The 13,440-nt window shown below is 41.3% G+C and overlaps 1 protein-coding gene across 1 annotated transcript; it reads left to right on the forward strand.

Annotated features, from left to right (window-relative positions):
* Positions 1 to 2,499: 2,499 nt before the first annotated feature.
* LOC137901171 (integrin-linked protein kinase) lies at positions 2,500 to 11,707 on the forward strand. Its single transcript, XM_068745174.1, has 12 exons — positions 2,500 to 2,588; positions 6,837 to 7,002; positions 8,532 to 8,627; positions 8,733 to 8,829; positions 8,929 to 9,012; positions 9,163 to 9,248; positions 9,349 to 9,458; positions 9,693 to 9,820; positions 10,010 to 10,131; positions 10,251 to 10,350; positions 11,209 to 11,339; positions 11,471 to 11,707. The coding sequence occupies exons 1-12, from the start codon at positions 2,500 to 2,502 to the stop codon at positions 11,618 to 11,620; spliced, it is 1,359 nt and encodes a 452-aa protein (XP_068601275.1). The 3' UTR covers positions 11,621 to 11,707.
* The last annotated feature ends 1,733 nt before the right edge of the window (positions 11,708 to 13,440 follow it).

The raw sequence follows: 13,440 nt of genomic DNA on the forward strand, positions 1-13,440 counted from the left end.
ATATGATCTATGATCTATATAGTTATCTATCTCTCTATCTATGTTCCTAAGCCTCTCTGCTTTAGCATTGTGTAAGCACTGCCTATGGAAATTGTTAGATCTTTTTGACACTATGGCAGACAACCATTGAAACATCCTCCTCTCAGTCTTAGCCCAGTCCTTCATTGACAGTTGTCACTGTGCTAGTTGTTGTTGTCTCGCAAACACAATACAACTATGTAGCAGGTTTCACATCAAACGTTGTACTCACACAGTGTGAGTCACACTGACAGGGAAAGTGTAGTGTTTTATTTACACACATGAAATAACTTCCATACATTAGAGAGAAAAGAAGATGCATACATCATAACATACTGTAAACACACAAACAAAAAACCCACTGTCACCTGGTGCATGGCCAGGTGCCTCCATGTTCAGAAATGGTTCTGGTCCTGGTCAAGCTCTTTAACATACCTGTTTGGCAGCATTCACAATCACAATCACTCTTTAACATGCCTGTTTGATTGTTCATCTTAAACTCATCCTTCATTGGTCAAGTTCTAGTTTCATCTGACTGTCAATTTATTTAATGTTCCAAGAGTTTAATTTATAGTATGCATTATTTTACAATATGTCATCATTTGCAAAGATGTACTGAAAGAGAAATTACATTCTGGTGTGAAAAGTTGCCATGTTGTTTTGAGAAAGTAATTTCAGTTTCAAGGAAAACTTTTTTTTTAAAAACAGTGACCTGAGGCGATGAATATTTTTACTTTCTGTAGTTCTGCCTGCGGCCTATAGGGGGCAGAACGACGTTTTCCTGCACCGCTCAACGTTACCACGTACGTACGGCGGGGGCGAGGGTGTGGACGGTCCACGGCATTCAGCTTACGGGAGACTTGATGCCGCTAGCATTAACTTCGCCTGTCGAGCTGAAATACATCACAAATATACTTGGTAAGTGTATGAACAAGTGTATCGCTACTTCTATTTATTTGAACCTTCATAATTTATTAAACGAAATGCGAAGTTAGCTTCAAAAGAGGGGAACGGAAGCGGTCCCGGAGGGTAGCTGGTTAGCTTGTTAGCTAAACCTGTCGGGCTCATTTATTCAGGCAAGGGATGCGAGCAAATGTATGAAACTTCTCGGGTCTGTTTCAGAGAACCGTGTGGAATGAAAACATCCACGGAACGAGAGGGACAAGCCCGGGTGCGAATTCGACTTAGTTCTATGTTAGCTCGGTGGTGGCGTAGCCGCTGTGAAGGTAGTGAGCTGATCGCGGATCAATCATCAGTGACGTGTTCTGAGAAAATGCCATTAAATCATGACGTCAGCCTCCAGATTGGACTGAATTTAAACTCCTGAGTTATGACATGTAAACCGGTTTTCATTTCGAATGCCTGTGTTATTCAGGTCACTCGCCAACAAGTTGTTGGAAGCGCAACGATAAGCTGCGTTCATTTGTTTGATCTATTGTTTGATTGGCACATTATGTCTGCAGAAAACTATTATTTCCAAGATCAATTATTCGTAGGATTATTTTCTTCAACCATTTGGTTGATAAAATGTCCAAATCGTATGATCATGTGTGATTTCTTTCGATTTAAAAAAAGAAAACAAAATGTAATCATTGATCAAATCCCCAAACATTTTCACCCGGCTAACAGATAAATCTGAGATAATGAGTTAAAATTTTAAGCTGAAATTCCATCAGATCAGAAGTTTGATCATGAGTGACTAAAAATAATGATTTGATCAAATAAATAGTTGCAGATACAACTTCTGTCATTCAGCAAACTCAACTATGAGATAATTATTACAATGCTAATTAAAAAAAAGGTAGAATTTAGCAGGACATTGGTAAAGAGTTCTATTCATGGAGTTGTGAGTCACTCAGTATTTATTTAAGACGACTCAGCAACAGGTTTCTAGGTCGCTGGTCATGGATTGTAACAGAGTACTCGAGTGCAATACTTAATTTCAATGTTAATGTACCTATACTTTATATACTGTGTACTTTATACTTCTACCCTATGTGCCATAAATCGTTTCAGCTTTATTGATTAGTTGCTTCTCCCATTGCAGTTTTGCACACCTTTCATGCCCTTCAACAATCACGTCTTTAAACACGGGGACTTGGAGCTGATTTCGAACAGTTTAATTGGAGAAAAATTCTCCTGCTTTTCTGGAAAGTTGGAAAAGGGAAATTGGCACAAACCTGAAAACAGCTGAAATATTTTTACTATTCCACCACAGTCTGGAATCACGGATTTATGTGGATTTATCTGTCTGGAAGAGAGGTTAGCCTGAATGAAGAATAACAGTCTGTGCTATTTTATTAGGTCTTGTGTGAGCGCCGCTGAGCTGCTCTGATTGTGCACCTCGTTGTCCCAAATGAGGAACTGATGCTGACCGGGAACCTGCTGAACCCCTCGGGTCGCCTTTCTCGTCGATCACAGTTTAGTTCTGCAACTGCTCCCACGGGTGCGCCCTAAGAGAAGAGGACTGCTGCAGCTGCAATGGATGACATCTTCACGCAGTGCCGGGAAGGCAACGCAGTGGCCGTTCGCTTATGGTTGGATAATACAGAGAATGACCTCAATCAAGGGTGAGCTGAAGTTCCTTTGCTGTGTATTTTCTTTTTTACTAGTACTCACAAATCACATTTATCCATCAAATGCAACAAAACAATGACCTCTTTCAAACTAAATGCTGCGTCTAACTACCATAAATTAATCATTAGTTGCAGGCAATAGCCATTATGATAATATAATGTTGATCGATATCTCTCTTGTATATTTATTTTATCAGCAATAATTTCTTTTTCGCAGTTGTACTAAATTTTGCTGGATAACTTGAATCAAAACTCTTGGAAGTGCTACTGCAGAGGTTTGGGTTCATTTTCAAGTCCAGTCTGTGGAATGCCAGCGGAATAAATCAAAAGCATGCTGCTGGAGAGGAAACCTCATGGCAGAGTTTCTGTTTTTAGATGTTGCTGCAGTTAAATTTGGGCCTTATGGAGAAAAAAAGGGCAAGACTACATGTTACTTTAAGAGATGACATGTTGATTGCACAAAGCATGTCATTAAATTGCCTCTGTATCCTCAGCTGAAACCAACAAGAAAAGCTTGGTGGAGCTTTCCAGTCATGTAGCGATGAACTGAGGAGAAGCTCTGCTGCTAGAAGTTGTAGAATTGATTAGCCAGTTGCAAGAGAATCAATCATAAAAAAAAAATTCTGTTGTTTTTCAAGCAAGAATGTCAAATGCTGGCTGGTTCTTATAAGGATTTGTTGTTTAGGATTGTACACAAAAAGTCCTTGTTTAGTTGGACAAAAGAAACAAATCAAAGAAGGAAAAGTATTTCTTGGTCCAAATGATTAATAATGAAAATGGTGTTTAGTGGCAGTCCTACCATTAAGGCTCTCTTTTGGGCTGTTCTGTCTCAGATTGAGATCACTGCTCTAATGAATCCATTGATTTGCAAAAGGTGTCAAGTTTTAAGAGCTGTTCAAACGATGAACTCTGCTGGAGAGATGAAGCTCACAGCGGTTATTGTAATAATTCAACAGTGACCTATTTCCCCGGTTTTAAACTTGTGATTGCTGTTTGTCCTTTATTTCATTTTGCCAGTTTTGGTAAAACTTGTGTGGATAAATACAACCTACGCGTTGCGTGTCAAGTTCCCTTTCACATATGTTATATTTCCTCCAGTCGGCGAAACACACATATTCCGACTTTTCTTCTGTTTCCCTAAATCTACTATGTCAGCCAGTCGGTGAATAATCCCTGTGCTCCTTGATGATGTGTTTTCTGACTAAGAGTACCGTAGTAGTGGAATGCTGAATCTCCTTACAAGGAATAACACGCAGGCCTGTAGGGAACTATCGACACCAAATACCACGAAAGACAGGGGGAGGAGATTGTTGGAGCGGGACAGGAATGGAAGAGTGTGTGACGAGAACGAGGCTTGTGTTTGTTTGTGTCCAACGAGTGACTTCCAGAGCATATCAGCATCTCCCCCACACACGCTTTCCCTCTGTGCTTCCGGTATTTTTGTCCCAGTGGTATTAGATAGCTATACTAATTTCCCTTCAGAATTTCCTCCAAGTTCAGAGGCGCTAAATACACAGTTCATAGAAAATCCTTTCGTATTGAGTATTTGCACGGAGGGTAAACAATATTTATTTTTTTAAATTGAAGTTTTATGTCGGTAAGCCGGGGGCTGCAACTCCCCCATCGTCATTCCCTGCCATGGATAAACTGAGCAGTGGATGGAGTTTAATTCCTTACCTCTGCCAAGGACGTAATATTACTGCAGATGATGTCTGTTTGCAGGAGGACGAAAAACTACTTGAGATATTTTTATCAAGATGATGGAATGGTTGGGGACCTTTTGCGCTCAGAATATTTTACATCATGTGAACCCGAGTTGCTCTGGATGAGGTTTGTGCTCCCTGAATGCACCATAGTGTAATTGCTCATTTACGTGCCCTCAGTGTCCCATCGGTATCATTTCTGCTTTGAAACAGGAAGCTGAGTTCAATGCTCCGTGTTTTCTTTTGGCTTTGAATGCGTAATGTGGCTTTGATGGCTGTCTATATCTGGCATCTTCAGCACAGCGCTGCACAGTGTTGTTAAGGCGGAGGCTCCTTGTTAGTCCCAGTGTGGATTCTGATTTTATATATAACCTCTGTGGTGCCGGTTGCATTGCATGAGTTACGACTGTGAGGACGGTGAGGGGGCTTGCTGAAACAGGTAGTAGTGATGTCAGAACAAGCGAGTGTTGACAGTTTCCATGCGCGAGTTAATACAGTGAGTCATGTTCAGCACTTTGGCATTTCTAGGGTATGAGAATGTGTCTTTTTAGATGCCCTAAAATTGAAGTAACAAGGAAATAAAAAATGTAGTTCATGCATGATAGTAATTTGTAGCCCTCAGCGGTCCTTTCTTGCTTTGTATGTTAATGTTGCCAAATATTTCATGAACCTTTTGTTAGATAACGGAATAAAGGTAACAAAAAGGTTCCTGTTTTTAATTTAAGACACAGTTCTGTGAATTTGCTCTCCGTGTCATGCGACCTGGTGGAGACGGTGGTGCAGACGGACTCTTCCTCAGGCCTTTCCGTCTGCCAAACTGAGCACTGTTGGCAGGTGGAAGTGCCTGAAATAAATCACCGCAGCCAGTGTGGCGGGGGCGAGCTGGAGAAACCCCTGGCATTCAAGTGCCTTTGGGTTGTTGGGATGAAGCTAGCTTAAAAGGAAAAGCTATCCCATAAAAAGGACTCTGAATAGAAACACAGGCCCAGAAACCAGAGGCCTGAGCCTCGCTCAGTGTGTAATAGAACATTTCTAACAGTTTGCTGTGATGGTCATAAACTATTATTAGTTGGGTTTGAATGAAATTAGAAACAATTAAACCCACCAGAGCTGTTTTGATCTGTAAAATGACCTCGTGACAGAGCTGATGCCTCTTAAATGTTTTTTTTTTAATTAGACGAATAAAACACTGGTGAAACTCTTTCTTTGTGCTGAACCCATCCAACCTTCCGATGAGTGGACACCCTCACTGCCCTGTATGCACGGCCTCGGCCACATATTGGCTCGTCCCAACAGCAGGATAAAACTCGGTTAACAATCATTGAAACCACAAAAAGCTAATACATCCTCACAGTTGAGAAGCTTGAGTGAGAATGACGTCGATTGATAAAAGACTATCAAAGAATTACAGATAAACCTTGTGGGGCTGAATCTAATCATTATCTGAGCCGAAGCTGTTTGCAAATAGTGAACCAGACATAATCCTGATGGTAATTCATTCACTTTGTGCGTGCGCACACTTTAGCTTTTTATAGGAAGAACCACTAAATTCACAACTTCAGCTTCATCTCCCAAACAGGATCAAAACAAAACTCTGATACAAATCTAGACATGGCGCTGTAGGGAATTCTTTCGCTCGTAAACTTCGAGTAAGTAGCTCGGAGAGTTTGGCCTTTTGGTCTGTGAGGAAATCGGACACAAAGCAGATCTGTTGTGCGTGCAGCAGAGCGTCCGTACGCACAGTTGGATGCTTGTTGGGACTGAGGGCCTCTGTGGAGCCCTTGATGTTGTTTTGAGCAGAGCTCTGCAGGATAAGTGAATACAAGCCAGTGAACTGATGATGAGGCACACAGAAAGTTCAGATTCCAACCGATTTATAATACTCCGTCAGTTCTCTGATCCCATTATAATGCTGCCTGCCTCCAGAGTAAGTTCATTACGGTATTATCTGGAGGGTGTTGTATCTAGATCACAATATGTAAATCCCTCCTGCAGCAGAATATTTATTTGTAGTAAAATTGGAAGGCGTCTATAGGATGTTTAGATAATGCTGTCGCTGTAGTTTACAGTTAATCCTAAATTGAATATGATAAAGTAAAATCAGCAACACCATACAAATGACATAACATGATAATCTTCATTAAGGGAGGATTTATTGCAAAATTGTTGTTGAACCACACCACCCCCCAGTCCTGTGATAATGGTTCTATCTACCGGTAATTAACTTGCAGTTGGTTGTTTGAAGTCTTAACGGAGTCTGTAACCAGAGCATAGGGCCTATGTTTCTCTGCGATGCGTGCTTGTTTTCTTTATTTGATAATTACTGTTATGATTGTAGAAAGGCAAACACACATTCTCAGAAAGAACCCCCCCGTCCCAGTGTAGAGCATAGGGCCTTGTGCCTACTCTACACTTTTGACATTGTCAGCAGAGGGACGGAAGTTGCTGCTATACTTTTCTCTCCCTCAAGTCGCGTGCTTCCTGGCCGCCCTGCAGTTATTGTGTGTTTGCTGTGCTGAATTCTGCTCTCTAATTGCAGAGATGACCATGGCTTCAGCCCTCTCCACTGGGCATGCAGGGAGGGTCGCTCCAGCGTAGTGGACATGCTAATCATGCGAGGGGCTCGTATAAACGTCATGAACCGTGGCGATGACACGCCGCTGCACCTCGCCGCCAGCCATGGACATCGTGACATTGTGGGAAAGGTAGGTTTCATGCAAACACTGGGACATGCACAAGGTGATGGTTCCCTGGTATTGTTATGTTTGTCAATGAAAACCAGGACTCAAAGCGGGAGTCATTAAGCTCCCCCCCCCCCCCCCCCCAAGAAGACAAAGCAATGAGGCGATGACACGGACAACACTGCTTTGTTCTGCAGATGGAGGCGTGCAGTGGTGCAGCGGCTTCTCTAGCTCCCGGTTTTGGCCTTAGTATGAATGTGTGCGTGGAGAACAGTGAGTCCGAGCGTGTAAGATTATTTTACTATTGCCCACTGTTTGAATGACGTGTTAGAATGACAATAAAAGTTCCTTGATTCCTTGAAATCAGTCGTCCGACGTCGGTTCAGGTTTCCCTCCCAGGTTCCCCTCAGGATAGCTGCAACTCACGGTCTCAGTTTTATCCGGTAAAGTGGCGGATTAAAAGTCTTGGCCCCAACCTGATCTCAAACATTAAACGGTTAGGAATCCTGACTCGCCAGTGGAGGACAGATCAAAACATGTTTCTTGTCTGGATGTGTTCCTTTAAGTAGGTCATATCTGAACAAATAAAAGTAGACTACAACTTCTCTAAAATAAGATAATTATAAAGTATGATATTAGCTTTACACACGAGGATTAAATTGTGCTTTCTTTGCTCTGTCAGTTTCTTGCTGTTGTTTTGTTGTGTTTTCATTGTGTGCTGTTGGTCTGTGGTCGGATGTGTTTTGTGCTTTGATCGAGTTCCCCGTGGTGACAATAAAACTTGCGCTTACAAAAAAATGGGCAACAAAATAAACTCCTGGTTTCTTCACAGCAATCCTTTTCCCCTGATGATTATCAGAATATGAACACGACTGGCTCTCTCTGTGGTCTTTTTTTCCAGAATAAATCTTTTCTTGAGTTGCATGTCAAAGGTTCCCTGGAATTTAAGTCAAAAGCAGAACTGTTAAACTGACGCCTGTACCTCTTTGCAAAGACACACAAATCTCATTGGTTAAGACGATATTTATTTTTTCAAGTTTGTTTCTCAACAAAGGATATTATGAAATTTTAAGTGAGGTCATCTGGTTAGCAGTTCTACAGTTGCTAAGTTCTTGTCTCATCTTGCATCTTTTGATCACACTTTGATTTTGGTCACTCAAATAGTGTCTTGCAAAATAACATAAGAATTTAAAGGTGCAGTCGTCAATCAATCAGGAGCTGCAATGAAACTCTGAATATAGGGATTAGTTTATCCGTGACCGGGACCCTTTGAATTACGTCCCTGACTGTACTGCTTGGCATTTGGAGATGGACCATGGAGTGATAAGTGTGGAGATAAGTATATATGAATGATGCTGTGAAGCTTCTGCTTGGAAGTTTCAGATTTAGACTTGCTGCTCTTGTGGTTGATGTCTCGGTACCTTCTGGTACATGCTTGGAAGCAAGGTGAACCTCTGTGTTTTGTTGGCAGCGTTTCGACTCATCTCAGTGTGCAGCCTAAACGTGACCAGCCTTGTTTTGCATATAATCCTTTGTTTCTGTTTCTCTTTTAGCTGATCCAGTGCAAAGCAGACACAAATGCAGCCAATGAGCACGGCAACACTCCACTGCACTACGCCTGCTTCTGGGGCCAAGACCTCGTGGCTGAGGTTGGTGTGCCCCCTGGTGGCGATACAGCTTTTTTGTAGTATATGCAAGTCCCATCGTGATAAATTCTAAAAATGTTGCAAACACTATCCTGTCCTTTTTTTCAGGACCTTGTGAATAATGGGGCTCAGGTGAGCATCTGCAACAAATATGGGGAAACCCCCATGGACAAAGCGAAACCTCACCTTCGTGAACTCCTCAGAGGTATCTTGACTCGTTCCAGCAGAGTCAGAATCCAATTTGTTTCTGTGTAAAAAACAAACAAACATTCCGTGGCGTTCTCTTTGTCTGTCCACCGCACAGACAAAGCGGATAAAATGGGACAGAACCTGACTAAAATTCCCTTCAAGGACACATTCTGGAAAGGCACCACCAGAACCCGACCCCGTGAGTCCAGCACATTTTACATTAGCTTTTGGATTTGGGATGTGGTGTTATTCCCCCCACTTTGTCCATCCACTCTGTTTTGAAAGTTCACATGACTATGTGATTCATATGTGCTTTAACTTGCCACTCGTCTCAATGTTGTGTTTTTAGGTAACGGCACTCTGAACAAGCATGCAGGGATTGACTTCAAACAGCTTTCTCTCCTGGCTAAAATAAATGAGAACCAGTCAGGAGAGGTATTGTACACTGTTGTATTTCACTCTTATTCTTTTGGTGTACCCGCACAGTACTCGCATGTCACTCAATTCACTTTCTCTGCATCTTTCTCATTGGTAGCTGTGGCAAGGGCGTTGGCAAGGAAATGAAATTGTCGTAAAGGTGCTAAAAGTTCGTGACTGGACCACAAGGAAAAGCCGAGATTTCAACGAGGAGTATCCGAAACTCAGGTTATTATTTAAGCCTTGGTTTTCTACAGCCATACAGAACATAGAGTTCTGTGCTTTTGTGTCCCCTCATTTGTCTGTTTACATTGTGTTGAACCAAACATTTCTTTTGAGTGTTGCATCTCACATAGAGCTGCCTCTCTTGATGTCAAATCCTTTATGGGTTTGACTTTATATCTGTCTGTCTGTCTTTCTCCCTTTTCTGTTCCTCCCTCCCAAACGTGGGCTCCATCCCAGGATATTTTCCCACCCAAATGTCCTACCCATGGTGGGAGCATGTCAGTCTCCTCCTGCCCCCCACCCCATCATCATCACACACTGGATGCCATATGGCTCCCTCTACAACGTGCTGCATGAAGGCACCAGTGAGTACTTGAACTCTGGTCCCAAAAGTCCACACTTTCACCCCCTTGAGTGATTCGCAGGGATTTGTGATTTATCACATTTATGCATCTGTCATTTTGTTGCCATCTCTTTTTGTCGATGTCACTGTCGTGTGGTAAACGTAAGGTAGGCAATAACCTGTTTGGGTTTGTTAATCATCCTGCTGCCAGATTTTGTGGTGGACCAGACGCAGGCCGTGAAGTTTGCGCTGGACATTGCCTGTGGAATGGCCTTCTTACACACACTTGAACCCATGATCCCTCGCCACTATCTCAACAGCAAAAGTGTGATGGTAAGAATAACTTGTGTTTTTAGCGTAGCTTTCAGGACTAAGTAAAGGAAAAACAAAAGAGGGCATGATCAGTTAAATGCTCGGAAGACATGTCAGTCAGTGTCCCTTGTGTCCCACAGATAGATGAAGATATGACTGCCAGGATCAGCATGGCAGATGTCAAGTTCTCCTTTCAGTGTCCTGGCAGGATGTACTCGCCGGCGTGGGTAGCCCCTGAGGGTAGGCGCCACTCGTACAACACAGGGCCATAGTGACTGCCACAACAACCCAAATGAAAGCCTGAATTATGGGTGCTGGGAACGCCAGACTGGCGCAGAACTAATTGTTATCTACAAATATATGATTTCCACTTGACTAACAGTAAACAGGAAATTGGAAACATAAACTCTTTTTACATGTGAAAATAACCAGAAAGCTTGTGCATTAGTGAAGCAACGGCAAGAACAGGTTTTAAATTATGTATGAAGTATTAGATTGAGAGCCTAAAATTTGGGTCAGTCATGATGTATGCATCAGCAATAATTCTGCTAACTTATTGGCTGTTCTGTGTCACCTCGAGTTTACAGAGCTCTGTTACGTACTGTAATTTATTAATTAATTGGGAATGGAACTAGAAATCAAAGTTGCATCCTCCATTTTATTGCCGTCTATGAAACTCAGTTTCCACATAGCATCATATTATTCGCTCGACTATTTGGGTGTTTGGGATGTTATCATGTTCATCAAGAACTTTTATTACTTCCCAAATATGTTTTGCTGATGCTTAATTCTGTCCTACACAATTTATTTTTGCCTCAATCAGTGCATAACCATTTCACGACACACATGAGTTATAACGTCTGAGCTGTTAGAATTACAACCCTTGTTCAAAAGTAGTTAATGCAGTGGAGTTAAATATTTTTCAATTGTAAAAAACAAACAAAAAAAACCTGAATGTAAACATTCTGATTTCAAGCTAATAGTCACTTTGTTTATACACAACGTGTGTGCAAACTTTTATTCAAGCTGTGATCGAGTATTATTTTTTGTTGTGTAGTTTGGTGGTTTGCTCACACGAGTTGCTCTTCGTGGTTTCAGCCCTGCAGAAGAAGCCAGAAGAGATCAACCGTCGGTCGGCAGACATGTGGAGCTTTGCTATTCTGCTGTGGGAGCTGGTGACCAGGGAGGTGCCGTTTGCGGACCTGTCCAACATGGAAATCGGCATGAAGGTTTGCGCCGCCATTTCTGCCTAATGCAATTAGATCTGAGTAGCAAACAGTGGCATGGACAGTCGGCTATTATTCATAATTCATTCAGGAAAATGTTTTCTGCAATACCAAACGCGTGTTTTGATTCCCAGGTTTCTTTGGAGGGTTTGAGGCCTACTATCCCCCCTGGCATTTCACCCCACATTTGCAAACTCATGAAGATATGCATGAACGAAGACCCAGCAAAGAGACCTAAATTTGACATGATTGTGCCAATTCTGGAAAAAATGCAGGACAAGTGAAAATCCTCACCTGACCCCACGTACTGAAGCGGATGCCTTGCTCCTCACGGTGATGTGGTGCTTACCAGTATTGCCTTAAACTCCTTCTCTGCCGCTGCATTCAAAGCCACTGTTGCTTCTGCTTCTGAAATGAATTCAGCAGCAGTCACTTTTTTTTTTCATTTTTCAGTATGATTCAAGTCGTTATGTGCGTTCTCCTTTGTCAGTGATCCACTGATACTGTGTCGGCAGCCTGTAATCACATAGTACAATGTTTTTTAGTCTGCTCGATTGAACAACCTGTGGAAGTCAGCATGACAGACTGCTGTTTTTGACTCGGTGGATTATGGCCTTAATTTGTATCTGACGCACTTAAAACAAAGAGAAAGAAAATTCACATTGTAAGAAAAACACACAGTAAAGAAATGACATTAATTCAAAGCTTGGCTCAAGTAGGAAATGTGTCTTTTAGCAACAATCTCAAGCATGAAAAATGTCTAAAACCAAGCATTAGGGAGACTTAATGAAAGGTATCGATGTGAGAACGTAGCAGTGTTGTACCATTCAGCTCGGCTCCCTAGTGATTGGTCCACAGTATTGAGTTTGACCTGTCCTGAGCATTGGTGTCTGATCTGTTTCCTGTGCAGCCTGCTGGCATTGATGTAAAGCTGGCCATGCAAACCTTTTACGCTCTGCAGCAAACACGTCTGTGTTGATCAGCGCAGTTTCGTGAGTATTACAAAGCATTGCGATAATGCAGATTTTCTGTCATCAGTTGGAAAATATAATGAACTTGATTACACAAAGTTATAGTAATCTAGTTTATTTTCATTATTTACCATTGGAAATGTATGTTGCAGTTTTATTATGGTTTTAATTGTGCTAGATGTACGACATCGCAAAGAGACAAATCTCTGTTTAAGTATCTTGACAGATCATAACCTTTATGTCATGTCCAGTAATCAAATCTGTAATGATTCGTAATGTCAGGAACAAATCAGGCAACCCGGACTAATTTATTCATGGGTATCGTGTGTACAAGACTGATTGTGGTCTTGTTTTTTTTGTGTATGGGGACCTTTTCCCCCGAACAGGGGTATGACTACATTGGAAGCTGTTCCCAACACAAGGTGACTGGGAAATAAAGAGTCGATGTTAACATCCTGCAAACTGCCAAAATGTTTGCACAATTATTTTCTACATTTTGATTCTGAGATGATTTCAGACTCCGTATAACTTTTTTTATGTTTTGCTGTCATGCATTTCAGCTCTTCCACCAGTTTGCTTGTATGTGCCGATTCACATTGAAGCCAAAATGCAGAATAACAAAATACAAATGTATGTATTTATAAGTATATTAAAAAGGAAATATAAAAATATAGCCAACTTGAATGTGTGGATTGTGGTGGGGATAGGACATTGGGTTATTTCATAACACTTATTTTGTTGTTCACTGTGACCTTAGGGGACAAAGATCAATATATTAGTTCTATTAATTTAATAGAAAAAAATTGTGTTGATGTTTTTCAGAAGATATTTGTCTTTTTAAATGTCAAATATTCTGAAATTGCTTACTCTTAGACCATGACCTCTAAAGCAATTACTAAACTAAAGAAAGGTGGGTGAAAATTATCGAGCTTGATTTTAATTTAAATATTGAAAAGTATTTATATTTCAGTACTGAAGATGAATGTCTAAATTATTGTCCTAGTTTATTCAACTTAATGCAGTATTTCATACTAGAATGTATTTCCAATTTCCTAATTTATGCAAATAATTACGGTAAGTTAATAATTTTGTTTTGAATTGGAATATTTACTGCAGACAAATTTTTGATACCA

The sequence above is a fragment of the Brachionichthys hirsutus genome, chromosome 11 (genome assembly GCF_040956055.1).
Source record: "Brachionichthys hirsutus isolate HB-005 chromosome 11, CSIRO-AGI_Bhir_v1, whole genome shotgun sequence".
NCBI classification, from domain to species: domain Eukaryota; kingdom Metazoa; phylum Chordata; class Actinopteri; order Lophiiformes; family Brachionichthyidae; genus Brachionichthys; species Brachionichthys hirsutus.

Excerpts from the sequence above, each read along its gene's own strand:
- LOC137901171 (XM_068745174.1), top strand. The coding sequence starts at position 2,500 with ATGGATGACATCTTCACGCAGTGCCGGGAAGGCAACGCAGTGGCCGTT. Across the intron at positions 2,589-6,836 it reads GAGAATGACCTCAATCAAGG|AGATGACCATGGCTTCAGCC; the intron begins GTGAGCTGAAGT and ends CTCTAATTGCAG. Across the intron at positions 10,351-11,208 it reads GGCGTGGGTAGCCCCTGAGG|CCCTGCAGAAGAAGCCAGAA; the intron begins GTAGGCGCCACT and ends TCGTGGTTTCAG.